General features: G+C 50.0%; 2 protein-coding genes across 19 annotated transcripts; one reads left to right on the top strand and one right to left on the bottom strand.

Annotated features, from left to right (window-relative positions):
• Positions 1-2,641: 2,641 nt before the first annotated feature.
• LOC122369439 (regulator of microtubule dynamics protein 2-like) lies at positions 2,642-8,040 on the top strand. 17 transcript variants are annotated; one of them, XM_043344184.1, is made up of 9 exons: positions 2,642-2,722; positions 3,221-3,407; positions 3,632-3,754; positions 4,139-4,429; positions 5,911-6,013; positions 6,337-6,548; positions 6,780-6,931; positions 7,125-7,206; positions 7,443-8,040. In XM_043344184.1, exons 3-9 carry the CDS (start codon positions 3,674-3,676, stop codon positions 7,503-7,505), a joined length of 984 nt encoding a protein of 327 aa, XP_043200119.1. In that variant the 5' UTR covers positions 2,642-2,722; positions 3,221-3,407; positions 3,632-3,673; the 3' UTR covers positions 7,506-8,040. The 17 variants fall into 17 exon arrangements, with proteins under 17 accessions (XP_043200119.1, XP_043200125.1, XP_043200128.1 ...); XM_043344190.1 differs by having other exon boundaries at positions 2,659-2,722; positions 3,325-3,407; XM_043344193.1 differs by having other exon boundaries at positions 2,659-2,726; positions 3,325-3,407.
• Positions 8,041-8,298: 258 nt separating this feature from the next.
• LOC122369438 (fasciclin-2-like) lies at positions 8,299-27,411 on the bottom strand. 2 transcript variants are annotated; one of them, XM_043344182.1, is made up of 14 exons: positions 26,933-27,411; positions 23,157-23,283; positions 20,642-20,946; positions 19,393-19,570; positions 18,220-18,516; positions 17,752-17,883; positions 17,062-17,252; positions 16,282-16,379; positions 15,801-15,946; positions 15,234-15,426; positions 11,700-11,901; positions 11,318-11,392; positions 11,003-11,048; positions 8,299-9,540 (listed from the first exon to the last, which is right to left on the bottom strand). In XM_043344182.1, exons 1-13 carry the CDS (start codon positions 27,097-27,099, stop codon positions 11,015-11,017), a joined length of 2,145 nt encoding a protein of 714 aa, XP_043200117.1. In that variant the 5' UTR covers positions 27,100-27,411; the 3' UTR covers positions 8,299-9,540; positions 11,003-11,014. The 2 variants fall into 2 exon arrangements, with proteins under 2 accessions (XP_043200117.1, XP_043200116.1); XM_043344181.1 differs by lacking the exon at positions 11,003-11,048.

The raw sequence follows: 27,411 nt of genomic DNA, 5'->3' as shown, positions 1-27,411 counted from the left end.
AGTCCAACTATTTCAGAATCACAATGATTTAGTCCACTCGTGATGACCAAGGTGTCATTTTTGCTGATAGCCTCTAGGAAGGTCATCCGAGGTCATTTGAGGCTACAAACAGTTTTTTGCCAATAACTCGCGATTGGAAAGAGATAGAACGCTGGGGATGGTCTCATTGTGTTTGTCTTGTTGAGACGCATCGACTGATATGCAACATGACCTTTTCCGGTCAGGTCATGACCTTGACCTGAGGTCAAATTTTTAAGTTGACCTTTCAAGGTCAAATTATAGTTCATTCGACGCGTCTCGGTGAGGGGAACACGATTCTGGGAATAGAAATGTCGTGGCTTTTTGTAGTCGAAAGTTATTGGCGAAAAACACTTTTCGTAAAAACAGCTATTTTTGGAGTTTTTGCCCTCTGGAGGCTAAACCGTTGACCTGAGGACAATATTGATAATAACCTTTTCAAAAGAAGAGTTCAAAAGCTATCGATTGCTTTTCCATGCGCTTTTCTAGCTACCATAGTTCCTGAGATAGCGGCATGTTTTCTGAAAAATATAATGACAATTGGCAAATTTTGACCTTTGATGACCTCTGGTGACCCCAATATTGCTCTAAGGTGAAAAATGACCGAATTACTTTCAAACGTACGTATTGAGAGCTATCGACTGCTTTTTACCGCGTCTTTCTAGCCCTCTTAGTTTTTGAGTTATAGGTGGGTGGTAACATATGCCCCCCCTCACTAGGGCGAAGTTGGCCGAGACCGCCACTGGGGCGCGGGTTAAAGACGTGTGCCGGCTGAGATGGACGGCAGAGGAGTGGAACGGCATCCGCCTCAGACTTGAGATGGATTTCCAGATGCTCAATCGGGCCATCCTATCAGTCAGATAAATATTCGTCCCCTTCAAAATTTCAGATGGATTGTCAGATCCTCAGTCACGCTGGCTATATCAGACAGATAACCATTTGATCAGACAGTGCTACCAAATCATTTCTAGGACATTGTTTTAAAAGACAATCAGATCTGGAGACTGCAGTAATTCACATCTCAATTGCGCCGAAACTGGAGAGACTGCAGTTACTCACATGTCACTAGCACCAGGATTGGAGACTGCAGTTACTCACATGTCAATAACACCAGGATTGGAGACTGCAGTTACTCACATGTCACTAACACCAGTAGGTATCAGAGACTGCAGTTTCACATGTCACTAACAACAGTATTAGAGACTACAGTTACCCACATGTCACTAACACGGTATTAGAGACTGCAATTACTCACATGTCACTAACACCAGTATTATATAGAGACTGCCGTTAGGTACTTACATACTCACATGTCACGCCAGTATTAGAGACTGCAGTCACTCACAAGTCAGTCACTAACACCAGGATCGAAGACGTCAGATACTCACAAGTCACTAACACCGGGACTGGGGACCCCTATCACTCACAGGTCAATAACACCAGGATTGGAGACTGCAGTTACTCACAAGTCACTAACATCATGATTGGAGACTGCAGAAAATCACAGGTCAGTAGCACAAGAATAAGAGACTGCAATCATTCACATGTCAATAACACCAGGGTTGGAGACTACAATCACTCACAGGTCAATAACACCAGGACTTTGAAATTGAGACTGCACTTATTCACAGGCCCGGTTAGCGCCGAATTGTAGATCGACAACACATGGCGTAAAAGTCATTTTTATAAATCTTGTTTTGGTTTTAACAGGCAGATCACCGATAATTGGTTGCCGGGACAAACATTCTACAAACTTTTGATTTTTACCGCTGTAGGCTGGACCGTCTGAACCGAGAACCAAATGACATTGGTCGTGGCCAACGACCTGCCTGCACCTGTCAATGACGGCGTCATCACTCATCTACTAGGTACCGAATATTCCCGCCTCAGTCTCCCCAGCCCGTCCGAACTCCGCCAATCGGGAAGGTCACCTCTCGGGGGCACAACCTTGACCCCAGCTGGGCGCAGATCCGGGCAGCCCACGCTCCCATCCGTCCCACCCCTCCCCACCCCCACAGTACTTCGTGGCACGCGCGTCCGTCTCAGAAATGCTGAATTATGCGCCTCTGGTTTGTAAATGCCGCGCGCGTCCGTCGTGTCAGCCATTCCGGAGACAGGTTCCTCCATTTTTCAACACGAGATTGGAGTGTCTATTGGACGGACCACCCCTGAGAGGAGAGTGGGAGGGGGGTGCAGAGGGGGCACACGACTGCGCCATTCATCGAGGCCCGTGTGTCATGGTATGACGTGAATCGTGACATTACTGACGGATATGGTTTCCATCGATGAACCCAGCGATAGGGTTGATCGGATGGCATTACTAGGCATTAGGCATTAAGCATTTACCAATAGGCATATGCTTAAAATAGTAAATAGTAAATACAGATCTATATCTGCGGGATAATGTACGCATTCGACTTGTCGAGAAACCTGAAGTCATTGAAAATCGCTGGCTTAAAAAACACATGGAATTGCATAAAGTCATTTAAGTATTTTCATTTTTATTGTGATCAGCTGAGTAGCTGCTTGACAAAACGATAGCCGCAAAAATAGCAGTTGATTAGTGCTGATCCTGTATTAAGGCTTTTTATTTGCTAGTCGTATCTCTTTTTTACATTAATGACGCAGGAGAGACGAGACTGATGTAAACAAATTTTTTATTTGCGCGGACAATCGGAAATCTTCGAGTTTTTGTTGTATTTACGCAAGTATAGTAAATTGGAAGTTATCTGATGTGATCCCATTAATTTTCAAAGGGGGAACTTGCCCTGTAATTTTGAAAAATTGGAAGTGGTATACCTTTACTCGTACTGAAATGTAATCCTAGGGCCTGTTCCAGCGCCTCCAGAAACCTCCAGAAAGCTCCAGAAAGCTCTAGAATCCTCCAGAGAGCGTTCCAGCGCCTCCAGAAAGCTCCAGAAAGCTCTCGCCAAAGCTCCAGAAACCTCCAGTAGCCTCCAGAGAGTTGAGAGGTCCAAATTTCTCTGGAGGCTCTGGTCTACAATTATGGTGCACATGTGACAATCACGAATGTAAACAAAGGACATTTAACTGATTATTTTACAACTTGAATGTAAAGAAAATTACATTGTTATAATTTTATTTATCTTTTTAACTAAAATTGAAAACAAATTTTGCGTTTCAAGAGAGAACAATCGTCATTCTTTTGGTATCTATGACGCCAATCTCCAGAAATCTCCAGATTGCGTTCCAGCGCCTCCAGTAAAACCTCTGGTAGAGCCTCCAGTCAAGAATTTCTTCTGGAGGCGCTGGAACAGGCCCCTAAAGTGACTAACGTTTGTCAAGACTGAGGCTGAGGCGGAGGTGCTGAGGCAAGTCGCCTGAGGGTAGTTAGGCGGCATTGGCTAAGTTTTGAGAGGAATCAAAAGGTAATTGGAGTATTTGTTTGCTCCTTCAGATAAAATACATTATTATTTTACTTGACACGTAACTCTAATCATTTAAGCTTTGTTGCTGCATTCCAATTTCATCAAAAGCGGATTTTAAGACATTTTAAGCCATTATGTTATCACACGTTCTTAATGTGTGCACTTGTGTGCTATTTTGTCTCACTTAAATATTCAGTCATTAAGGCAGTGCCCCTTCATTGCAGGCAATTGTTTTGGATTTCGTATTTTTCGGTTCAGAGATCAAGATGGATCCAAAGCAATACATGACAATATCGATGGGGATAGGAGCATCCCTTGGGATTGCCACCCTCATTCTGATGTATAAGGTAAGCAGTAATATTTCCTAACAACTAAACCTTTATTGTGTTCTACCTCCATTATTTTTTTTAGTATTTTGCACGTGAAAGTATCTGTTCCTAGTTCTAGGTTGAGTGAATAAAATCATTTCTTGGTTCTCATGTCATTGCTACGTATCATTTAAAAACAATTCATACAATTTTTAACTACGTCTGTTATGCCTAAACTTTTCACATTTTACGCCCCAAACCTTAATCATTGAGATATGTACCTATAGTAATAAGTTTACCAAAACTCCTCACACTGCAGTGTCCCCTGATCTCCACCCTCCCCTTCTCTCAGGTGGAGTGGCTGTGCATACCAGCAGTAACTCCCCACTCTGCAGTGCCCTTATAACCCTCCCTCTGCCGCAGGTGGAGCGGCTCTACCGGCTCTGTCTCCAACTGCAGGCCTCCGTCTCGGAGCTGCACGTCCTCGTGGAGGAGTCGCAGGCGATCGCCGGCGGCCGGCAGACCGGCGAGCTGAAGAAGGCCGTCAGCCGTCTGACTTCCACTACCACGGGCTCGTTCTACGACCCCGACTCGGACCCGTCCGCCGACATGTGGTCGGCCTCCTCCGAGAAGAAGTTCTACGAGAAGGTGGACCAGTGTATCGACGAGCACCCGCTGCAGGCCGTCCAGGCGCTGGAGCAGCGCAAGGCCGAGGTGGGCACTGGGAGCGGCTCCGGGGAGAGCGAGGGAGGGCAGAGTGTGGCCGGGGAGAGCAGGGGGAGCAGCAGCGAGAGCTGGGCAGACGCCGAGCCGCCGGCGGCGTCGGCCGGGTGACGGAGAGGGAGAGGACGAGCCTCCTCAGAGCGGTAGACAGAGGGGAGAGCTTCTCGCAGCGACAGGGTTATAGGTAGAGCAGGGCCGCTTGGGTTTCATCTCCAGTCAGTCACTGGGAAGGTTACGTATAGTGTCCACGTGTGTCTGGTGTAACTGAGAAACTAGCCTGATGTCATACTTTGTCGTTGGATGGTGTTTTGTTTTGGTAGTAGCCAGCACTCGGGCCAGGGCCAGTTTGAAAAGCAGTTAGATGTAATCAGTCACTGCCTGTCCCGTGTCGAATTTACTTTGGTATAGTTGCAACGAAGATGTGTAACGCTCTTCACAGCAGAGCTAACCTGACTGTTGTGCGGTTTGTAAAACCAAGTTCAAACATGTGTTCAATCATGGTGTGCATGTCAAATGTGTTACGACTCCCAGTCACATATAGAAATTTGGTGTGTTTAGTACAGAAGTGCGTAGTGTGAATAGGCGTTAGCTTATCCCTTCTCTATCTATCTATCAATAATAAACATTTTAGGTGAACAGGCGTTAGTCATGCGGTATAGAACACATTCGTTTCATAGTTGAAAACTACAATGCCGAACACATTGCAATTAAGACATTCCCTGACTCATGGCCTATGCATGATTGCCTACGTGATCATTTGGCCTCTGTTTATAGGCCTTCTTGATTGAAGTTTTTTTTTTGTCGTGTAGTGCAGCTGTGTGGTTTATATAATAGTCGAGTAGAAAAAATAAAAGATATTTATGTGTGTTATAATGGCTTTGTCTTTTATGACGCTTTTAAGAGAAAGGTGGCGATTAAAAGCGCATTCAAAAGATCACGTCCAACTAACGGCTTCTGACAGGATCTCTTTGTAGAAACAGGTCGGTAAAAATTTAGTTTCTGAGGTCTTGCGGCAGAAACGATTTGCTTTTCCAAAGCACCCTGATACAGCAAACACACTTGTCGGCAATTTCTTAGAATTTGTACGTGAAACGAAAGAAACTTTCGCGTTTGGCTGATATTGTTTCATTGCTGAATTTCCTGTTTGATGAAAAAAGACACGCGTCGAACTAAGCACAGAGCTTCCGCTACCCTCTGACAGCGTAACCGTTCCGTTTTGTGTTCGTCTACCGATATTACCGTCCCCTTGCTCGTTCATCTGTATATCTTATTCCGTTCTCTCGTTTGCCTCTCGATGTTATCCGCCCACCGTTCGTATGCCGTTGTTACCGTTTAGTTCTCCCGCTTATCTGTCGATGTTGCCGTTCTGTACCTCGTCCTTCTGTCATTGTTGCCGTCCCATCATTTGCTTGTTCGCCTGTGCCGTGGCCCCCATTCCATTCCCTTTCTGACCCCTCGACTGTCATTCCCAGTTCCAGAACCGTGCCGGCTGGCTGTGGAGGATGGCCAAGGGACACCGATTGGTGGCCCTGCAGACCAAGGACGCCGATAAACGCAAGGCAGAGCTCTACAAAGGTAACTGGAGAGACTTATCACGCACTGACGTCATGTTGACGCCGAACATATGCCACGTATGAACATATTTTGTTGACGACTCAGCCAAACCCATCGTGTATGGAGCGTTTTCATCTAAAAACGGAATTCTTTCCCGCACTTTTCCATCTCATTCATGAGTTGCAGTCATTTCTAGACTCATCAGGCAAGTGTGATACAATTCGACTACTTTTATCGCCATTTTGAGTTGCTATCGTTTCAGCGCATTATTAGCCATAGGGCTATGTTAAGCACTTCTATCGCTGCCCCAGGGTCTGACCCATGCCTGCCCCGTTTTTCCGCAGCTATTGCGTTCGCCGAACGTGCCCTGGCCAAGAAGCCGAGTGCCGAGGCCCATAAGTGGTATGGCGTCTCGGTGGGAGCGAGGTCAGAGTTTGGCACCGTCCAGGAGAAAATCAAGGACGGTTTCACGTTTAAAGAACACATCGACAAGGCGGTCAAACTGAACCCCAAGGACCCGGTACTGCACCACCTGCTCGGAAGGTTCAACTATGAGGTCAGTGTGAGGCAGTTCGGAGTTGCATGTCGAGACAATGTGCAATCTACGATCTTCACTATTGTCATCATTGAGCGTCTACATCCAGCCCAAATCAATGGCCTGTCGCTGGCTCCCTGTTCAGAGGTCTCATCCCTGCCTAATGTCGCCCTCCCCTGCCGCTAGATGTCAGCCCCTTCGCCAGGTCCGCTAGATGTCAGCCCCTCCGCTACCTCCCGCTCTCGCCGATAGGTGTCGGGCCTGTCGTGGATCGAGCGGCGGGCTGCAGCGGCGCTGTTCGGCTCCGTGCCTCAGTCCACCACAGAGGAGGCTCTCCAGTGTCTCCTGAAGGCCGAGGAGCTGTCCAAGAAACCCTGGCTGGAGAACCGATACATTATCGCGCGGTAAGTCGGGCTCTCGAGTTGGCATGGGTGTTCAATGTACCGAGGCATGCATCGAAGTCCTTGGAAACGTGAATGTGCCAGGTGCGGTTGAGAGTGCTATGCGTGGCAGTCGTTTTTCTCTGCCTGCTTACAAAGTCTGTACGATGACGTTATAGCCACACTCTATGGTAATAACTCCCCGCTTCATCCACAGGTGCTACATCGACGATAAAAAGTACAAAGACGCCATCAAGTGGATTGACAAGGCGGTGAAATGCGCCGTGACTTCAGAACTGGTGAGTGAACGTAGCATCTCCACCCTGTCAAAGTCGACGATCATTGGGCTCAGTTTGGAAATGGATTACGTTTCTGTCCTGCACTGGATGTGGGCGAGCTGGCAACTGAATGTGTAGGTCAGTTTAACATGTACGCAACCTGCCGTGTCTGAATCAACGACGGGCTTTTTCCAGTGTCCATCACTTTTTAGCTATCATGCATCAGGTTCAGGGGTACTATTATTTTCTTTTTTCAGGACGATGCAATAATCAAGGAAGTGAAGACGCTACAGGCCAAGTACGGCTCATACCGAGCATGATTCCCATCTGCTCGCCTTAGTTCACCCACTGCTGTCAGCGAACTCCTAGGTATCGGGGGAGCAGCGCTCCGGTTCTGCCTTGGCGTGGTGATGTTCAGCCATCAGGACCACGAGAGGTTAGTTAGGTGGAGAGGAGCAGGGCCTAGCGGATGCCGAACGAACACGAAGGTACCGTACGCTAGTGGTTGAGCACGGCTGGGCAGGTCGCTCAACATTGGTAGAAATATTGTTATGGCTGCTTCTACACTGCCTTGAGGTCACCGATGACAATATGAGGGTTTATTGGATGAAAAATTAGGTATATTCGAGCTTCATAGAATGTAGACTTTTTAATGTTTGTGCTTCAATCCGAATCTAGACCCGATTTCGCAAAGGTCTGAGTGATACGTGATATGCCATTATTCCAGTGTTATTCCAGTGATATTTGTTGCAGTTTTGTGTACGCCGCCACTGCTTCGTCATTAACTGTTCAGGTCTAGTGCATACATCATTATATAGTCACAACGAACAATATTTTCGAAATGAAAACGTAACAGAAACTCAGCTTTTTTATCGATGGCGATTGGCGAATAGTTTTTTTTTTCGCGGACCAAGAGCTGTCAAAGAAAAACTCGCCCCGTCACGTGTGAATGACACACTACAGGGTATAAGCAACCCTTAATTCTCCCACCATTCTTAGCTTTCAGCGAAGATTCAAATCCTGCTAGGCTGTTGAAGCATTCTTTCACAGGCGTGTCTTCAACTCTCCTGTGTCAAATCACCAACCCGACAACCATCGACCAGACGCGCCGCATCGACCACATGAACTGTATTCGCCATTAAGAACATCGCTTATGTACACATCTGGGAGTGGGATCGACACGGCCGAACGCCGGCCAACGGCTACTCAGAATCTCATTCGCACCGGACGTCGTACAATCAAGGTTCAGCCTATTCTCCCCCAGGGTTGTCCCCCCTCCCCGCACGCACTTTGAGCCCGCTCCCCCTCAGGACACATTCCCCCTTCAGACACCGTGGCAGCCCCTTAGAAGACACACATTCACGTTCGCAGACATGAGAACGGCGGCGGCCCTGTGTTCCGCATACGCGGCCGCCGACAGAGCTGAAAACACGGCGAGAATCGGTCACACCACGACAGAAACTGGGGGATTTTCTGACAGCATGGTGCACCGTATTATTTTTAGAAAAAAGGCAATCCGAGGTCGGGACGGTATTCAGCTTACTTGGTACAGGGTTTGTTTGATTACATTAAATTTAGCGAATACAACGAACATTTGTTGAACGATTGCCCTCACTCGCTCACACAAGTTCGGTACATTTATTTTGAAGTGATGGATAATCCAAACACAGTCGTGGTGTGGCCCGTTCTGGCGCTAGTTTTCATCTCTGCACCCCCAGGCCGACTAGTTGGCTCTACATCTTAGCGCGGCGACACTAATGTATATGTATACTGGAAAACATCGGCGTACAAAACGCGACCCTCGAACGGCCCTTCGAGCCGCGCTCCAAGGAAAGCGCGGGGCGGGGCCGGGCGGCCAATCACAGCCGTCCTGAGAGCGCTCGCCGCACCCGATTGGCCGAGAGCCAGCCGGTGGGCGGCGCCTAAGGACGGGAACCAAGGAGAACTTCTCGACAATGCCGTACACAAAATGAAAAAGGTGAACGATAAAACACAGATCTAAACGAGGCAGCGGCGGCGGCTGAGGCCGCCCCCCATACTGCTGGAGAACGCCTCATCAGGGCGGCGGTGACGTCACCTCACATATGACGTCACCTAGACAACTGTCTGACGTCATGGTCACTCTTAGTCTTGTCGGGCTTCCTCACATCACTGCCCGCTGGGTTAACGTCAGTTGGTCGGTGTGACGTCATCACACGTCTTGTGAGGTCACTGTATCTGGGCTATATGACGTGTCTCACGACGGTCGGCTGGAGACGTCACTCTGACGTCATCTAGACGGCCGAGTCTTTGGCAGCATCCAGCTGCGCCTTGTCAATTTTCAGAGGCTCCTCCTCGCTGGCGTCACCGGCCCCGCTGAAACACCGACAAAGGGTGTTACCATACAGCTGTTACACCAACACAGGGAGTACTACTACACATACTACACAGTCACAGAGGCAGCTACGCCGTCAGATGGTGTCAGACGTCACGGAGAGTGCCACACAGTCACCATTGGTGTAACACCGACACAGCGTGTTACCATACAGCAGCTTACACCCATACAGGGAGTATTACTTCACAGTCAGAGCTACACCACTAGATGGTGTCAGACGTCACGGAGAGTGCCACACAGTCACCATTGGTGTAACACCGACACAGGGTGTTACTATACAATAATAGGGGGTGTTACATCGAAAGAAGGTGTCAGACCAGTCGTACAGGATGTAACACCGGCACAGGGGGTGTTACAACACAGTCATAGAAGGTTTTAACACCGACAAGGGGTGTTACGGCAGTCACAGAGGCTCAGACATATAATGTCAGAGAGCCGCAGAGGGCTAACAACATGCGTAAGGATAGTCACAGGGGGCATTAGCTCGGCACAGAGTCAGGTAGGTACAGCACGACACGGGAACGTATTTTCGTTCGTGTGAAAGTACACGGAATGAAGCAACGAAAACAAAGGGAGCGCGTTCTTCCCACATAATACTGCATGGAGTTGCATCTACTTCTAGGAAGCGTTTCGTGCTTTACCCCGCGTTCGATGTCTCTCGGACGGCGAAGATTCTATGCCGTCCGGCCAATCACGTTCCATAACTGCAGCCGAGCCCCCGCTGACCTTGGACGGGATTGGCCGGACGACGTAGAATCTTCGTCGGCCGAGAGACATCGAACGCGGGGTTAGTTAGTGCGTTTGGTGGTGATGGGGAGCGAGAGATGTCACAGATTACTTCCATGGCACGATTGGCGACGCGTATTGTGTACGAACCACGATCGATCACAGCAAGTGAGGAGCGACATTCGTAGACAGCGCACGGCTTTTTACATTTCTGTGCAAGCTAAAACGCCAGACAAGTGCTAGTGGGTAGGTGAGCGGAAGATGACAGTTCATTCTCATTTGTGGTGAAGTGTGATGGAATGGGGCTACACAATTGAGTAACGGGCGGAAGCAGTTAAAATAAAAATAAACTGCGTAATTTTCTTTCAGCTTACTACATCACTATAAAGCCGGTCACTAGGATACAAGTGAAATATCAAATATCAATTCAAGCATCTCCAGCATCTGTGAAAGGCACTACGGTACAAAACGAACATAGGGTCTATCGTGGTTTCTGCTACGGCCTTTGATAATCGGTGAAACTGAGGTGAAAAGACGGATAAGCCTTTACGATAGCCGGGTATAATATGTCCAACATAACACAACCGCGCTGCACCACGTAAACCTTAGGAGAAATGCAGGTGATAAAGGAAATAAAGTGCAGTCGCAGGCTGAGAAAGATGGCGCCGCTTCGTCGCATGCCGGTTCAGTGGCGCCACCTATAATGCTAAAACTTACCAGTGGCGCCGTCTACACACTGGTCTGCTTCGGCAGCCGTATCACCCTGCCCGGAGGCGACACAGGCAGCAGAGAACGAGAGAGCGAAGATAAAGTGAGAGAAGAAAGAGAGAAGGGCGACAGATAGCGCCGCGAGACACCACGACACAAAATTTCAATCGCAACACTCGACGTTCCTGTATCCTTCACATCTCAGCAGACTAGGTCGGGGATGGGTGGAATGGGGCTGTGATGGGGGACCGTGGACCCAGCACCGGCACCAGGCCCTCCCTCCACCTCTCCGGGGTTCGGACAGCACACAGCCCAGCCACCTACCGTTCACCGTTGGCCTCTGGCGGCGGCGGAGAGCTCTTGTTGCCGTTACCGTTCTCCTGGAGAGGCTCCTTCTCACTGAAACGAGCGAGCGGCGACCGTGAAACGACGAGCAGCCACGTGGTGGACGTTGCTCACCCACATGCTGATCTAATTGTTATTCGCCTAAGTGTAGTATACACCAGACTAAATGTTAAAGAAACGATATCATTGATAAATAAGTCAACCACTCTATAAAGAAGCTTCTTGTGTCTGATTCATACTCAATAACTAATTTGTAACAATCACACCGATTCGTTGCTTTTATCATATCTCTTTATCCACACAAAGAAACAAAGACCCCTATAACCTAAGGACCGTCTCCAAACCCAGCCCATCAGCTCACCTGGCGGCCTCCTCCGTGAGTTTGGCGACGTCGGATGAGCCGCGCGCACGCGAGCACAGCATGTGCGTGATGCCGCGCTTATTGACGGCGTAGCAGGTCAGGTCACAGAGTATGACCAGCGCGAGGAGTACGGCGATGACGACGCCGACCACCAGACTGGAGGAGCGACTCACCGGCGCCGCCGCCGCCTCCTGGGCCACACCTGCGCGAGACACGGGGATACGGAGAGGGTTAGATGGGAGACGGAGACGGGAGACGGGAGTTGTAGGACGAGAGACGAGACGAGACAACGTAATACTCGTCAGACGAGACGGCATCTCGTCATGGTGCAGCCAGAGAGGCACTTGCTCTAGAAACGAAGTCGACAAAAGCATATCTTTGTTATTTGAGCTGTTTGAATGATTTGAGCCACTTTGTAACATTTGGGGTGGAGACTTCCACTGGCGTCCAACTGGCGTCTAACTGAGCAGACGTCCAAGTTGGCGTCTAACTTGGCGTCTAACTGTTGGACGGAGACTTCCAAGCCAGACGCGTCTTAAGTTAGCAGTCGCCAGATAGACGTCGCCGCCGTCCAGCTAGACGCGTCTAAGACTTAGACGCGTCTAGCTAGACGCGAAATGGAAGTCTCCACCCTTGATAACGCAAAGTTCATGCATTATACATCTCAGGCTTTCGCTGACTGCTTTTAAACATGCAGTAAATTATTTACATGAGCGGGTTTGAAAATAAACATTTGATATTTGCTTCAATCTGTGACGGTGACTTCAAGCGGAGCTCAACACACCTTCCAAATAACAACTCGTCAGGACTTTCTCGGAGTGGTAGTGGGGTCTTCAGAAAGACTCACAAACAAGGTGTGGTGATGACACACGGAAATGCAAACTTGAAAACACTGTAGCTTAGTTTCATGAGCGTCTATGCGCCTCGCTAGAATATACTGCAGAAAATAACTAACATGAAGGGCCGAAGGCGCAAAAAGCTACCATCATTGATCAGTTACGTGCATGGCGTCGAAGGGAAACTGCACCACGGTACAGTGCGCATGGGAAGTAGATGAACAAGTTTAACTTCAAACACACAGCGGAGAAGCGACAACATTAAATCACACCTTTCGCGCTCAATGCGTAAACAATACGATAAGTAAAACGCAACAATAAGAAGTTCTTGATGCCTGGCGAAGTCGAATATTCAGCGGAATTAAACCATGTTTTAAGTACCTACGTTCATATTTTCGACTCGCGTCGCGACGCCTTAAATCTAAGTAAACTAAGGCTGCTGTGCTACCTAAATCGGTAATCAAACACACCAATACGAACTACAAACGTGCTTCAAACTACATCAACGGTCACACTGTCACCAAAACGTCTACAAACCATGCGCAGGTCGACGGAAGCTACAAATGTTCTCTACAAACAGTGCGCCCCAGAGCTTCAAATATCAAAAGCTACACAAATGAAACATCTCCATTCGTTTTCAATCTAGTCCAATACAGGGTCGTGGGCGACAGCACGCACTAACAACATCCAGACAAGGGTTCAGAAAGTACATTTAACACTCGGCCGCGTCGTGCCAGCCTTCATACAGGTTACATGGACGCTACAGGTGCCATGCATCCCATTTACCTGGCCAGCCCGCCTGGCGCCGCCGCCTGCCGCCTCAGTCCGCCTTCCGCCCGCCTCCGGAAGGCGGGCCAGGCGCCGCCTCTCGGCCTCTACCCGGCAGCTCTCAGCACTCTCCCGAAGGCTAGTGTCGGCTCAGGCAGAGCGAGAGGCTGGCAACGGCAGGCTATCTCGCACGGAAACCCCTCCCGAGCAGAACGAGAGAGGAAGAAAAGAGAGAGGGGGAGCACACCACGGGAGAGAGGGGCAGATCGAGCGAGAGTCACATCGGCACCGCACAGACACAGCGACAGGAGAGAGGGAAGAGCGTCCAGGCAGAGTGGGGGAGCAGAGCACCACGATGCACGATATCAGTTCGACTACTGGCTCACTCCAGGCTGGCACTAGAGTACTCAAATCACGCGGAATGCCCAGCACTACGGTACCGCACAGCGCCCACCACTAAAGCACTCGCGCACTGCCCAGCTCTACCGCACACAGCGCTTGGCAGATCACGCAGAGCATTTGCACAACAGCCAGCCGGCAGTTCGAAATATCCACTCAGCCTTCAAGTCACTGTTCTCACTATGTTCTATGATTTTGTTCCACGATCATATTCTCGCAAAGCGTCCAGCTGTAACTGTGAAGATCGGACTATCTTCAGCCTATACTATCTTGCCTCATGCCCCGGAGTTCAAACGGCATCATCGTATATCACCACATTACCACTTTCGCACCAGGCTCTTCCAAGTGGGTAGCACCCCGTCATCATAGCGCCCAACCCGCGATCACCCGTACATACGCTCGAAATCTCGCGATACAGGAAGACATAAGTGTATAACATCCCACAACATCTATGCTAGATCCGTTCCCATTCGTACCATTTTCCAATTAAATAGCCTAATCATTTGGACACGATACAGGCCACAACACCCAGCCTTGGGTAGGAAATAGGAACCACTGCAAGCTAAGGACATCATTCCCACTTTAAACGGTAGCCACGCTGCGTGGAAATGCCGTTCTATTTCGGGACGCAGCAATTAAATACGGAATATGGAATCTGAGCTGTCCTAATCCCTGTCACTCTACACAAAGTCGTATCGGTGTACGGAAACTGCGCACACTGTATATAGAAATGGCGCGAACTGAACACATGGAGGTCACCACCGCGTCAACTACCGTCACCAATAGGAGTACGAATGATCCGTCAGGCACCGACGTCAAATATATCCGCAGGCACCAGGCAGCAGCTGCTCCAGACTTTCATCATCTCTGGCGATTCTCTTCTCTTGCCGTTGGCTAATCACACAGATTTTCCAGGCCACACATTGGAATGCTTCGCAATGCTACACTTCAAGTGCTGAACCACCCACATTAAGCATCATAAGCGGCCGAGGCTAGATAACGCCGTCTCAGCACTGCCGAGGCCTGGTGTGATACTAGCGCCGCGGTGCGGCCGGCGCGGAAATCACAGGTGGACGGGAAGGAATAGCAATAACAGGGCGGCAGCAGAAGCGGCAGTGATGGGAACAACCTGGCCAGAACCGCTGGTGGAGGCCGAGAATTTACCTGCGGGGCGGGGCGGGGCGTCAGAACACGGAGTTCTGAGCGCCACGCGCTGGACGGGCGACATTGAGTTCAAACGAGTGCTTTGACGAGCTACGTGGCGACTCACTAGCACTCAAGTCGCTTATTGTTCACTGGCACTGGAGGTAACTTAGGTCCGTTTGTGATGAGTTCTCGGCGTTCAGGGGCATTTAAATTTGAGAAAACTTCACAACTCCGACAATGAAGCGGACAAGATCACACCCCGTTCCCTAAATGAGCACACAACTGTGACAACTCCACAACACCCAATATGCTCACCACCCTTTCCACCATTCCCTCTCACCCAGTCCCCCGAACCCGACCACCTCTCCGCGCGCTCCGAACCCACCTTCGGCCGTGTGGATGATGACCTGGGCGGGCTGGCTGTAGCCGATCTCGTTGTGTGCGCGCACCTCAAGCCGGTAGTAGCTGTCCGGCTTCAGACCAGTGAGACGGAACGCCGGCGAGCCGGGCATCTCCACGACGGAGGTCCGCCGCGGTGCAGAGGACACCACCTGCCACTTCTTCTTAAAGTAGATCAGCTGCGAAACCAGTGGGGAGTGCAGGGTTAGGACCGGTCTCACGTATCAACCAAATGTTCAGACATCACATTACCGTTCCGGTTGCTTGGCATGCTTAATACAGAGTCGTTACTCGGAACCGCCATCAAATTCATTTCATGAAATTTATCTCAAATCAAGCTGAATTCACAGCCAACATCATACTCGTCTTGCTTACCACCTCAAGATCAAATTGGGCTCAACTTCACATCACCCATCGCTGTCTAATACGATTCACGATTCATCACATCACATTGAATCGTAACCACCAACATCACCATGGCGTCAGTTCTCCCCGGTCCTTACCACCATCACTAATCGCTACCTGTCCATCCAGCGCTCCTGGTGACCCTCACCTTGCGGAAGGAGACCTGGTAGTTGTCGATGTCTGCCCCGTTGTCAGCGCCGGCCGTCCATCGGGCCTGGTACGAGTCGGACTCGTCCGAGGCGATGACCACGTCTGGGCCGGCCCCCGCGGCCACCACGGGATTACCGTCGGCCGCTGGAATAGGGGCAGACGGGTAGAGGTTGGATAGTGGGGTTCCTGGAAGAACACAAGATTACCCCCTCGACCGATGAAAACGAGGACATGGGGTACGGGTTACCCGCAGCACATTAATTTTGATTTTTGAGTTACAGTACTGACTTGGACAGTGAACATATTGTAAATGTGTAGACACTAACAGTCCCTTAAATATCCCCTTATTATTCCCCGACCCAACCAAACGTCATCATCAGCCACTCCTACTCATAACTGAGTGGAGTTCCCAGCACAGCTCAGCTTCGAGTTCAGCTCGGAGCTGAGTTCCCCGTCGGTCCCCTCCCTCAGTCACTTACAGACGAGGGTGGGCGGCTGCGGCACGTCCACTTTGGGCATCTGTTGCTCCAGCTGCTCCGACCAGTCGCCCGCCCCGACCTCGTTCTCTGCGGTGAACCTGGAACAGAGACAAGAGCAAACGAGTGAGATAGATCCTCTAACCAGTCGCCGGGACCGTCTCCTCAGCGGCGAACATGGAGAACAAAGACAGGGGCACATTCGTAAAATAGTAGCGCATGAGCTGAATTTTTGTAACTGACCGTCACAAACCCAGTTTCTAGTCTTAAATATCAGTCAACGTAGATTCACTGTTGCGTCATCAAAGATAAGTCCAGCGTGATCTAATAAAACCGTCCGTTTGTCAGTATGCCTACCCATCTGATTGTACAGCCCTCAGCAGACTGCGTGGTAGGTATTCTTTTTTTCGACAAAACCGGTAATAACTCAAAGACTATGTTGTCAGTTGGTCGGAACTCATTGCACATAGATGCGTCATGCTCTACTCCTTCGATTGGGTCTATCACTAAACTAAGTATATGCCTTGCGTGGCAACAAAATGCAAAAGTTTGATTTTGGGGCAAATATAAACTTTTACGTTTTGTTGTAAAACTGGATGGAAAATGTATACGATGGTAATGCCAATCTAAGGTGCGGAGTCTCGTGCGTCTTGCTGTTACGATTTCCGAGTGACCGATAGCAAAGTACCCGCGTTATTCTCGGTTTTGTCGAAAAAAGAATACCTAACACGCAGTTTGCAGAGGGCTGTACATACAATCCTCTAGCTATCGACCCATTCTCACCTGAACAGGTAGGTCTGTTTGGGCACCAGCTCCTCCACCTTGAAATCTCCGTCCGCAGGCCACTCTCGAGTGAGCGCAGCGTCCCACTGCTGGCCCTGCTGGACGTACTGCACCAGATAAGTGTGCACGGGCAGGCCGCCGTCGCTCTCCGGGGGAGGCAGTGAGAACTCCAGAGTCGTGGAGGTGATGGCCTGTCGGAGAGAGCGGAGGGAGGGTCAGATATGAGAGGGGTGCCTGTTGGAGAGAGAGGGAGAGAGAGAGAGAGAGAGAGAGAGAGAGAGAGAGAGAGAGAGAGAGAGAGAGAGAGAGAGAGAGAGAGAGAAAGAGAGAAAGAGAGAGAGAGAGAGAGAGAGAGAGAGAGAGAGGGAGGGAGAGAGAGAGAGAGGGAGAGTCAGATATGAGTAGGTAAAGAGTACTCCAGAGTCGTAGACTGAAGCCATGGCGTGTCAACGCCAGTCACTCCTCTGATCAGCCTCTCCTCTGAACAAAGTATCGGTAACACTAACAGACAATGCCTGGGACTCGCCTTATATCATATGTCAAATATCATATAACGTCAACATAACAGCAACTCTTGGCACACGGTTTCCAACAATATCAGCAGCTGCTGGTAGTCGCGAGTGCGACAACTGTCTGCATTATAATCGCCCTGACCGAGGTCCTCCCGCCCATTTGTGACGCTAGTCTGACCTGCACGGCAGCTCCGTGGATCAGTCCCGGCGCAGTGGCCTCGCGCAGAGTAAAGTCCAGCGTTGCCGAGCCCTGGGAGTTGGACGCCGAGCACTGGTACACGCCAAAGTAGCCCGCGTCCACTGGGGTCACCTGAGGGAGGAGGTGGGGGGACGGTCAGAAGAGGTGATACTTGAGACAAGTGAAAAAAGCTGCGACGTTCGTACCAACACTGAAGCTAGAACAGAGTCAATCGCCCATTCACCGAGATGTAGCACAATCGGATGTTAGTTGAAGATTCATGTACTGTGTTTTACTTGACAAATGATGGCAGAGTTCAGCAATAACGTGAAATCGTTCGCCCCATGCCGCTTTTTCAAGTATGCGTGCTTGTGACCAAACACCTCCCTCCACCTAGCAAAGACCCATCGTCCAGTGACCCAGTCCCTTCCTCCATCTTACTCCTCTCCTGCCCTCCTCTCTCCTCACCGTCAGAACGGACGTCTCTCCCTCCATCCTCTGCTCCATATGGACGTCCTCCTCCGGCCTGCGTCCTCCGAACGACCAGCCGACCTCCGCGCGTGGCTCGGCCTCCACCCCGCACCTCAGCTCGGCGGGGTGTCCGGCCCAGGTGAACACCTCGGGGGTCTCCGGGGCGGTCAGCACGGGCTGGTACTGGACGGTCAGTCGGGCCGGCGCAGAGATCTGGCCGCCAGAGTTGGAGGCGACGCAGTCGTAGGTGCCCGAGTCGGCACGGGTGAGGTCACGGATGGATAGCTCGCCGACCTGCCGAGGAGAGGGGAGGGAGTTGATGGGTCAGTTAGAGCGATAGAGGGGTCGGTTAGAGCGAGAGATTCAAGTCACAGCGAGAGAGAAGTTCAATAATCAGTTACCTACCACTTCAGCTTCAAGCATCAGTGACCACTTTAACTTACTTTCATTTCTCGCCAAGATCCAGGACAACCATTCCCTTCCTCCTTCAGAAAAGGTCGCCTCAGCCCAGATGCCAAATCATCGACCAAACGAAAAGCACGGGGATAGAAACAACAGCAGGGCGAGCTGAGAATCCTATAATGGTTCTCTTATCTCGACAATGCAGAGCCAGACTCTTTTAGCAACGACTCAGAGCAGTGCAACACAGATGAGAAATGCCGCTAGAGAGTAAAAATTACAGGATTCTCGCATCACATACGGACAATTGTTTTATTATACAGAACGGCTGCGCTGAAATACAAGTTTTTACAAGCTGCTACCGGACCGTCAACGCAATATTGCGTGCAAACATCTCCAGTTCTTATCAGGTGGCAGCCATTAGCAGAAGCAATTATTTGATAATTATCTCCTAATGAGACGCCAAACCGGCACACGCACCGGCTAAATCCTGAAATGATGGAGTCGAGAATACCCGACGCCTGAACGTTTTATCTCCCAATCCAAATCCAGTCTGTTCGCTTGAATCATCTTTTTCCTGATTCCGCACTCTCCCTATTTACGATCTCTACCTACTTCCGCACCTTCCGGTCTCTCTCTCTCTCTCTCTCTCTCTCTCTCTCTCTCTCTCTCTCTCTCTCTCTCTCTCTCTCTCTCTCTCTCTCTCTCTCTCTCTCTCTCTCTCTCTCTCTCTCTCTCTCTCCCTCCCTCTCCTCTCTCCTCTCTCCGTACCTGTTCGTCGCCCTCCTGAGTCTGCCGCACCATCACACGGTCATCCACAGGAATCACATCCTTCTCGTAGGTAATGTCCGTGCCCGTCTTACGGAAGGACACGGTAGGCGGGGGAGAGCCCGTCACTCGGCATACCAGTGTGGCCGACTGGCCGTCGGCAAAGGTGACGTTCTCGTACCTGGGATGGGGGGGGGGGGCGAGGTCAAGATAGGCCAAGTGAAATTCAGTGAACGAGGCATTGCAAGGTTGGGTTAATAATGGTTCCTGGTTTTTAAGATGAACACAATTCGAATGAGATCACCATAATGTACCACGAGGAAAACGCACTTGAAACGCTCGCTTCTATATTGGATTAGGCAATAGGCATTATCATGAAACAATAGATTCGGTCTCGCTCATGACTGGTACGGCCTTCATATGCAGTTATAGCGCGTTACGTCGAATGAACGGAGGATCCGCGCGGCTATCGAAACAACTGAAGTGCCACAGACACTACTAACTTGCTAAAGCAATGCTACGACTGGGGCTGTAAGCGAATGACAAACGTTTTCCTGCCCTGACAAACAATCACACATCGAGTGTAGCGCTTTTCTGGGCTCGTAACGTTCCAATCCGAAGAAATTACACCGCAATAAATACAGCTAGACTCCAATTAACAGTCTATGCATGAGGCCATATATTTGGCGACAGGCGGCTCAGAAAGCCGCGGCCTGGACCTGCGCAAGCTAATGAAACATTGCTGAATGGTATTACTGTCAGCGACAAACAGCGGGGTGCGGCTGTGTGCTCGGGTTGATGAATATGGCGAATACAGGAGGGGGCTTCAGAAACAAATAACGAAGCCGAAAACAAACGGATTACTGACGGATTAACGTTACATTTATTACAAACGGATAATTACTGCAGCGCAGCTAGAAAGCATGAACAATAAAACTAAGGGCCACGGAAATGAAACTGACTATTCACAAATCCTCATACGCGAAAAAACCGTCAGTTTGGGATTCCATAGTCGCTAGTGGTTTGTTTTGGGAAAGAATTCAACGAGACTAGCCAGCATAACAAAAAAAAGATAATTTGGACAAAGAGTATCTTTCGACCAGTCTCCCCATCTCCCAGCCTGCCTCCTGAGCGTGCGCCTCTGTCCCGCCTCACCACCGACGCAAATTTCCACAACTGGCCCCAAACTACACATCCGCTTCAGCGCCGGCCCCCACCTAGCTCCACTTGATCCCCTTCCTCCCGCACTCACCGTACGATCTCTGGCCGCACGATGACCACCACATTGACGGTCGTTTCCACGGAGGCCACCTGGTTCTTGGCCTGGCACCGGTACTGGCCGGCCATACTGCGGTCGGCAGGCAGGAAGCTCAACGTGCCGTCTCCGTCCACACGCAGCCCGGGCACCTCCGCGGCGCTGGTGCCCGACGGTCCGTACCAGGTGCGCTCCGGCTCTGGCTTCCCAGTGGCCTGACACCGGATGCTGCCCTCCTGGGACTCGATGATCTCGACCTCGGAGTCGCGCACGGGTAGAGTGATCTCGGGACGAGAGTAGACCTGCCGGGAGTGAGGGAGAGTGGTCACCAAAGGGACAGAGTTGACACTAAGAGGGGATAAAGGAGGAAGACGATGTGCAGTACGCCTGAGTCAAAGAGGCCGAGGCATCAAATACTGGCAGGTCAGGTGCTTCAGGCCGAGGCAGATGTTCGATAATACACACTAAGGTCTAAGAGCAAGACAAAATATGCGGTGACGACTAGTAAAATCTTTGGCGAGCGATGCAAGCATTTCTTGTGAGTCGTTAGACGATTCATTATGTACAACCTTTATTGGCATATCGTGCCTTAATGGACGCACGGAAGCACTGCGCTGGCATTCCTGGCGGGAGTGTGTTCCGTGCGATGACGACAGCAGTTGACACGTAACATACCATGGAGTTGTAAGATATCACGGTCACGCAACCGACAACATCCATCATTGATGGATGCATATTGCATGGTAATGTTCGCTTACTTCTTTGAGTGGCTCGATTGTGACGCTGATGGACAACTACCGCTCCATTCTGCCCTTATTTTTTCCGTAACTGGGTAATCACGGCATCGGATTTATTCATACTAGAGTGGACACAGCGTTGCGTAATGAACGCCTGCTAGCGCCTAGTCATCAGAGTAACTCCTGCCAAACCGAACACAGTAAAACTCTACAACTACCTGAACAAGTCCGGTCCAAACTTCCTCTGCCGACTGACCAGTCAGCCGAGCCGGCCCGACTGTATAGTTAGGTCAGCTAACAGACCCACTAGTCCTCCCACTGGGGCTATATCAGGCTCACGCTGACAGGGGGTCCGACCGCGGGGATGGAGGGTTCCAGACAGCTCCAGAGCTCTCCAGACCGATCGACTATCGGGCGCCCGTGCTTGGCCGAGTCGCGGAAAACTCTGACAAATGACGTCGTATATCGGCTTCGCAATAAAAGACGCAGCCACTGCAGGGTTAAATATATCTGGCGCTCGGAGTTGTAAATATAGAAATATCAGTGGTGTATGGCCGGAAGCGCAGACAGCTTCTGTTTTACTGGCGACTTTTTTAAAGTGATAACGTCATACTACACTCTGGATCTACATGCAGTTTTTTGGTTATAGTTTGGCTATGACTTTGTTAGATTCTCACATTGATGTTATCAAAAGTTAAAAGGTCCAAATGTCGTGTACCTATCTTGCACCGCAGTTTCAGTAATCGCGTTTCGCAAGCCACCCTCATCTACCACATACAGTAGTTACTAGCTTATATCAAAATAGGCGCATTGTTTTGAAGACGAAAGCCCCTCGATGCGTCAACCAGGAGCAATCTGTCATCCATAAAAATAATGAAATTTCAAAGAAAATCGTAATTTAATTATCTTAACTTGGCTCTTTTTTATCTTCCCCCACTTTGATCACGGCCTCAGCGTTATGGCCTCACATGTTTCTCTGCGACTTTTTTTCTCCCGGGGATCGGCCGTCAGTCTCAGCTGCGTCTGAGCTGCCCCCCCCCTCAGCGATCTGCCCCCCCCCCCCCACAGTGGGGGGATCCTCAGCCAATCGATGGCCGAGCGGCTGAGCCAGACGACCTTCCCAGGCCATCGCCAGCGGCAATCAATGCCCCGCCCCGTGACCCCGCCCCTGCGCCTCAGGGGGCGGACGTGACCGGCCGGAGGGGGGGGGGGGGAAGGAAGAAGGTCGGCAGAAAGGGCATATGTGGGGAGGACGATAATTAATAGTTTGATGGATGAGGAAATGACTTTCAATGGTTCTGTTCTGAAAGTGAGGCTCACGACAGTTTTTGGCTGATAGGTAATAGCGTTGGACGTTTGCGAAAGGTCAAATTTCAGCTGTGTATACTGTAGGTAAAAGATAAACCAAGTGCATTTCGCTGTAACCCATAAAGGTTCAATGAAATAAATGCCACCGTTTCATACTGGAGAAATGCAAGTCGTGTGCACGATTCAGGCGCTATCACAAAATGCCTTTTGGTTATCGTGAACACTACCAATAAATTTCTTCCACACAACTTCTACCTTACTTCAACTTAGCAACGAGCATTCAGAAAACTTTTGACATTTACTGACAGCCTAATTACAGTTCTGGCGCAGCTGCGAAGTCAGAAAGCTTGTCGACGCTCGAGTGTTGTGATTTTTCGCCGCGACGGTTTGACGGCCCCCGACACGGTACTAAACCTGACGCAATGTCTGCGCCAAACAGGGCGGGACGGCGCGCCGGTGGTGCTTACCTCGACTTTGATGCGTCGTTCGGACATCTCTCCCTCGGCGGGCACCTTGGCCCGGCATAGAAACTCGCCATCATCAGCCGAGGTGATGTTCTCGATGTACAGCAGGCCCGAGTCCAGAGGGGTGTACCTGGGATACGGCAGAAAAGGTGCCGGTTAGATGGTTATGTAGACAGTCATAAGTGCAGGTGATTGCAGCTCATTATATGCAAAGCACAGGGTTGGGCTACTATTTCTGACATTTCCTCTGTGCTTGTATACAGTAGCCGAGAAAGCTACATCCTGTTATGTGAAGCAGGTCAAAAGGCTAAAGAGTTCAACAGTAAACAGTGTTCGGATATTTCTGTGAATCAGATACATCTCAGCCACAACACGGGCAGCATCATGAGTAACGATACCCGGCATGACTCATACTTAAATCGTCGTTCATAAGGAGAGACCGAGACGAGCGCTCAGGTTTGAGATGAGCGCTTTAACGACTCAGACACTCATCAAACATCCACATCTCTCAAACTGTCTTATAGTTTCCGAAATTAAGACCCAATCCTTCCCCAGAGTTCCACCGGAAGTGTACCAAGAAAGCCGACGCTAAAGAACCAACAGCACCCGACAAGGGTCACCAATCAACTCTGTTGGCTCTGAGAACGCCGGGGATCGCCTTTCAGCCCGACGGCCTAGCATTTTCTGACGGGTGGTCTAGGGGGTTTCCCATGAACTGAAGGGTCGTCCACGGAAAATAAACTGCTGGATCGGGCGGCGGCTGTCAGGGGGCTACTGCAGGGGACGCTATCCGGGGTATGTTGAGGAGTCATCCCAGTGAACAGCGGACCGGCCGCTGAGTCGTCCGACCGCCCGTGTCGACCGCTCTGACAGGATGACTGTTTCAGTGTTACTGACTCATGACGGTGATAAATACACGGCACATCTCCGAATCGAAATGCTCATAAATGATGTAGCACAAAATAAATTAGAAACAAAACATAAGAAAGAACTAGGGATTTCATAGAGTAAAATCAGCAACGATTTCTAAGACGCAATCGGGAATACAAAAAAAAACATCAACCTATCAGCATTCAGCCATGACTATCATTAGATCTGCGGACCGTAATACAATCACCATAGCAATCATACAGCATTTTTCCTTAGCCCTGGACACTGTCACCACAGCTGTTACGCCGACGTCGCTCGTTTCCATAATTTCTGCCGCTATGCTTCCGTATGGACATAAGTGGTGGGCAATGTGGTTGTTTACCAAAACCTGTGATGAGTTCCAGACGTTAGGTGGTGAAGAGACCTAACAAGTCTAAGGCCGAATCGAGTGGGCAATACGTAAGCATGGTGTTAACATGCATGCATAAACGCGTCATTCCAGTGTTTTTCATACGGTTCAGCACATAAACACTATCAAACTCGCTTGAACATAATCGTACAGAAGCAGCTTCTTTAACACCAAAGTAGTTGATTCATTCAACCTACGGATTACCTTGATATGATTCTATTTGGATGCCCCCCCCCCCCTCATTTCTTCCAGAGGCAAATATCAGCGCTGTTCCCGGCGCGACAGACCTGCAGAACATCCGGTGACTGATCTGTCAGGTGTGAAATCGCCCCTCCCACGCCCCCGCTAGCGGTGTCCACTACTGACCACACAACAGCCCGGATTTGACAATTTTGGTACACTCACACCCAAATTAGGCCAATTTGGAGCGTTCCTTCCTCGAGGCAGAAAATCGTATGGAACGGCACATAGATTTCGCCGAGAGCATGCGCAAATGTAGAAACAGTAACAGGTCTCCGATATTGATTATTGATCGTCATGCAACTCATGTTTTGTAAAAACCTTGCCTATATAATCCAGAGTTGTCATATGAGAATGATCATTACGATCGTTTATCCATAAGATGATTTTGCCTTACATACCTAATCAAGAAAGACCACAGCCCATTTCCTGATTGATCGTGGTTAACTATCTATGCAACTAACCAGCCGACCCGTCTAATAAAACCGTCCTCGTTGCACTTTTCAACTATACTACAGGGTGTCCCATAAGTTCGTTCTCACCTAAATTTTACGTTTTTAGGCTCTCTTGCTTAAAGGCACGCTGAAATTGGTTCGTTACTGAGCTTACGTGGTTGCCATGGCTGGTAGAAATATGCTCCACAGTAACTAATTTCTGTAGACAAAATAGTTTTTGCTAGAGAGCCCGTTTCCTACACAGACGGCTAACGCCGCAACATAGAGGTCTCCAATACGGGTACGTCTCGGTATTTAGTCAGCACGTGACCATTCGCGACGATTGAGGGTGATTGAGGCCTACCAGTCTGTAGACAATGTCCATCGCTAACTGGACGCACAGTCAGCAAGTGACACCGATGATTTGTCGGGAGTCAATCATTGCAAGTTTATCCTCTTTTTTGTCAGCTCTCAGGAGTGAGCCATGTGGCCAAAACTGTGTGGCGCCAAAGTGGCCATCAAAAAGGTCAAAGGGTTAGAAAGTTGGTAAGCAGACTTTTCAGGATGGATTACCAGCTGTCTAAAATTGTTCTTACGGGGTACATAACTCAAGGTGACTTAAGCTTTGCTTACCGGAGGGCTCAAAACAGTCAAAAACGTCTTAAAATGGCCAAACATGAGTTTCGTTATGCCTGAGGCTAAAAAACTAAAGGGCTGAGGACATCAACCAGGTCATCTGGACTAACTAGTCCACGTTCGAGATGAAACACCCGTCCAAACCCGAAAACAACCCCATAAGGGCGAAGGAGGAGGCCTCCGTTTCGTCCCGTTATGTTCCTATGCGAAAGGCCAAGATCACGGTATTGTGGGGTTATAGGCGTCCAGACGCTGACCAGGTAGCGATTGGTGTCCCAGAAACAGCTTTGGGAAGCATAATGCTTTTCCAAGAAAATCTAGGAGGAGTTTCAGCCCTCAAGCTGAACTCGAACCGCGAGTATGAACACATTTATAGAGGAGAAAATGGCATCCGAGAGGTCGTAGGCCCATCTTCAGGCAAGACAGTGCATCAGTGCACAGGCCAAGCAGAGCTTAAAAGCGGTGGAAGGAGACTGTGACAGGCGTTTGTGGCAAGACCACATGCCAGGCACCTCATCGGATCAAAATTTCATAAAAAATTGTTGGTTATGCTGAAATTTAGGCTCGTCGAAGCGTAGCGCTGTTCCAGCCTCGAGGAGCTCACGGCGCATGTCAAGTCAGTCTGGGTTAACTTTAAGCCTGCTATGCAGCCAAACATGCCGGTTGGCATGCCGCAGCATGTGTTCATGTGTTTGCCTATTAAATGGGGAGCACATTGAGGGGTCATAAATATATCAAAACGCAAAGTACTCTGTTTCACATGCAAATAAAATGTGAGAACGAACTTATGGGACACCCTGTACACCGTCGGCCCGCTCAAATCCTGCTCAGACGGCCGGTATGCACGCGATTCGGTGACCCCTCTCACGGCGGCCGGAACACGCGTGACCCCAGCGTGACCCCGACCGGTCAAAGGTGTCTCCCGGCGGCTCTCAGCGCGGCATCCGCGGCGGTTAGAAAAGACGGTGATGTTAGGGGAAGGGCGGCATGTTCCCACAATGTCGGATGATGGTAACTTTATAGCTGGTGTTCAGAACTTTCTAGAGATGTGCTCATTTCATGGACGGCCCAGATTCTCCAAAAGTGTTCCGTCTATGGCGTTTTAAGTCCTTGCCAGATATTAGGAGCGAGCTTGCCATGGGACACCAGGTAGGTTCCCTCAGGTTTCTGACCTGTGCTATGTCACTGACCTGTCCGTTTTCCGGATGAAGTCTCCGTTTCCGTCTAGCCATTCAACGATCGCCGGCGGGTTGGCCTTGACGAGACACTTGATGGTGGCACGGGTGCCAGCGAAGGGTTTTGCTCCTCCGGCGCGTCCACCCAGCGAATCTTCACTGGAAAACACAGGGTAAAACATGTCAGCTCGTGCTCAACTTCCCAAGGCCTAGGCCACTCACAAATACATACAAAAGCGCATACAAATTTAAATGTGTCGGTTATATACACTTCTCCTATCACTACAAATTACATCTGTGAGGGAGAGAAACATACAAAGCTGTCGTTAGTAACACCATACAATTACGCAACACAGCCCACACCTACATTTAGTTCCGCTGATTGTCAATAGATGGCAGCACGGGTCCCGGTACCGCAGGAACCACGACACGCCGTCACCGCACGACTGTTTCGAACGACCGCCGCACAGTGTGTCCGCCCGACGAAACGACCC

This window comes from Amphibalanus amphitrite, unplaced genomic scaffold (genome assembly GCF_019059575.1).
Source record: "Amphibalanus amphitrite isolate SeventyFive unplaced genomic scaffold, NRLGWU_Aamphi_draft 001035F_arrow, whole genome shotgun sequence".
In the NCBI taxonomy this organism is placed as follows: domain Eukaryota; kingdom Metazoa; phylum Arthropoda; class Thecostraca; order Balanomorpha; family Balanidae; genus Amphibalanus; species Amphibalanus amphitrite.
Note: the sequence above shows the minus strand (reverse complement) of the source record. Positions and strands in the feature narration are given on the sequence as shown.

What these genes read in the sequence shown, in the direction of transcription:
- LOC122369439 (XM_043344184.1), top strand. Translation starts at nt 3,674, where the DNA reads ATGGATCCAAAGCAATACATGACAATATCGATGGGGATAGGAGCATCC. An exon ending in CAAGGCAGAGCTCTACAAAG is followed by an intron (nt 6,014 to 6,336) that starts GTAACTGGAGAG and finishes GTTTTTCCGCAG; the next exon opens with CTATTGCGTTCGCCGAACGT. An exon ending in TCGGAAGGTTCAACTATGAG is followed by an intron (nt 6,549 to 6,779) that starts GTCAGTGTGAGG and finishes TCTCGCCGATAG; the next exon opens with GTGTCGGGCCTGTCGTGGAT.
- LOC122369438 (XM_043344181.1), bottom strand. Translation starts at nt 27,099, where the DNA reads ATGTTTTACCCTGTGTTTTCCAGTGAAGATTCGCTGGGTGGACGCGCC. An exon ending in GAGAGACGTCCGTTCTGACG is followed by an intron (nt 17,884 to 18,219) that starts GTGAGGAGAGAG and finishes CTCCTCCCTCAG; the next exon opens with GTGACCCCAGTGGACGCGGG. An exon ending in CTCACGGAGGAGGCCGCCAG is followed by an intron (nt 11,393 to 11,699) that starts GTGAGCTGATGG and finishes CGCTCGTTTCAG; the next exon opens with TGAGAAGGAGCCTCTCCAGG.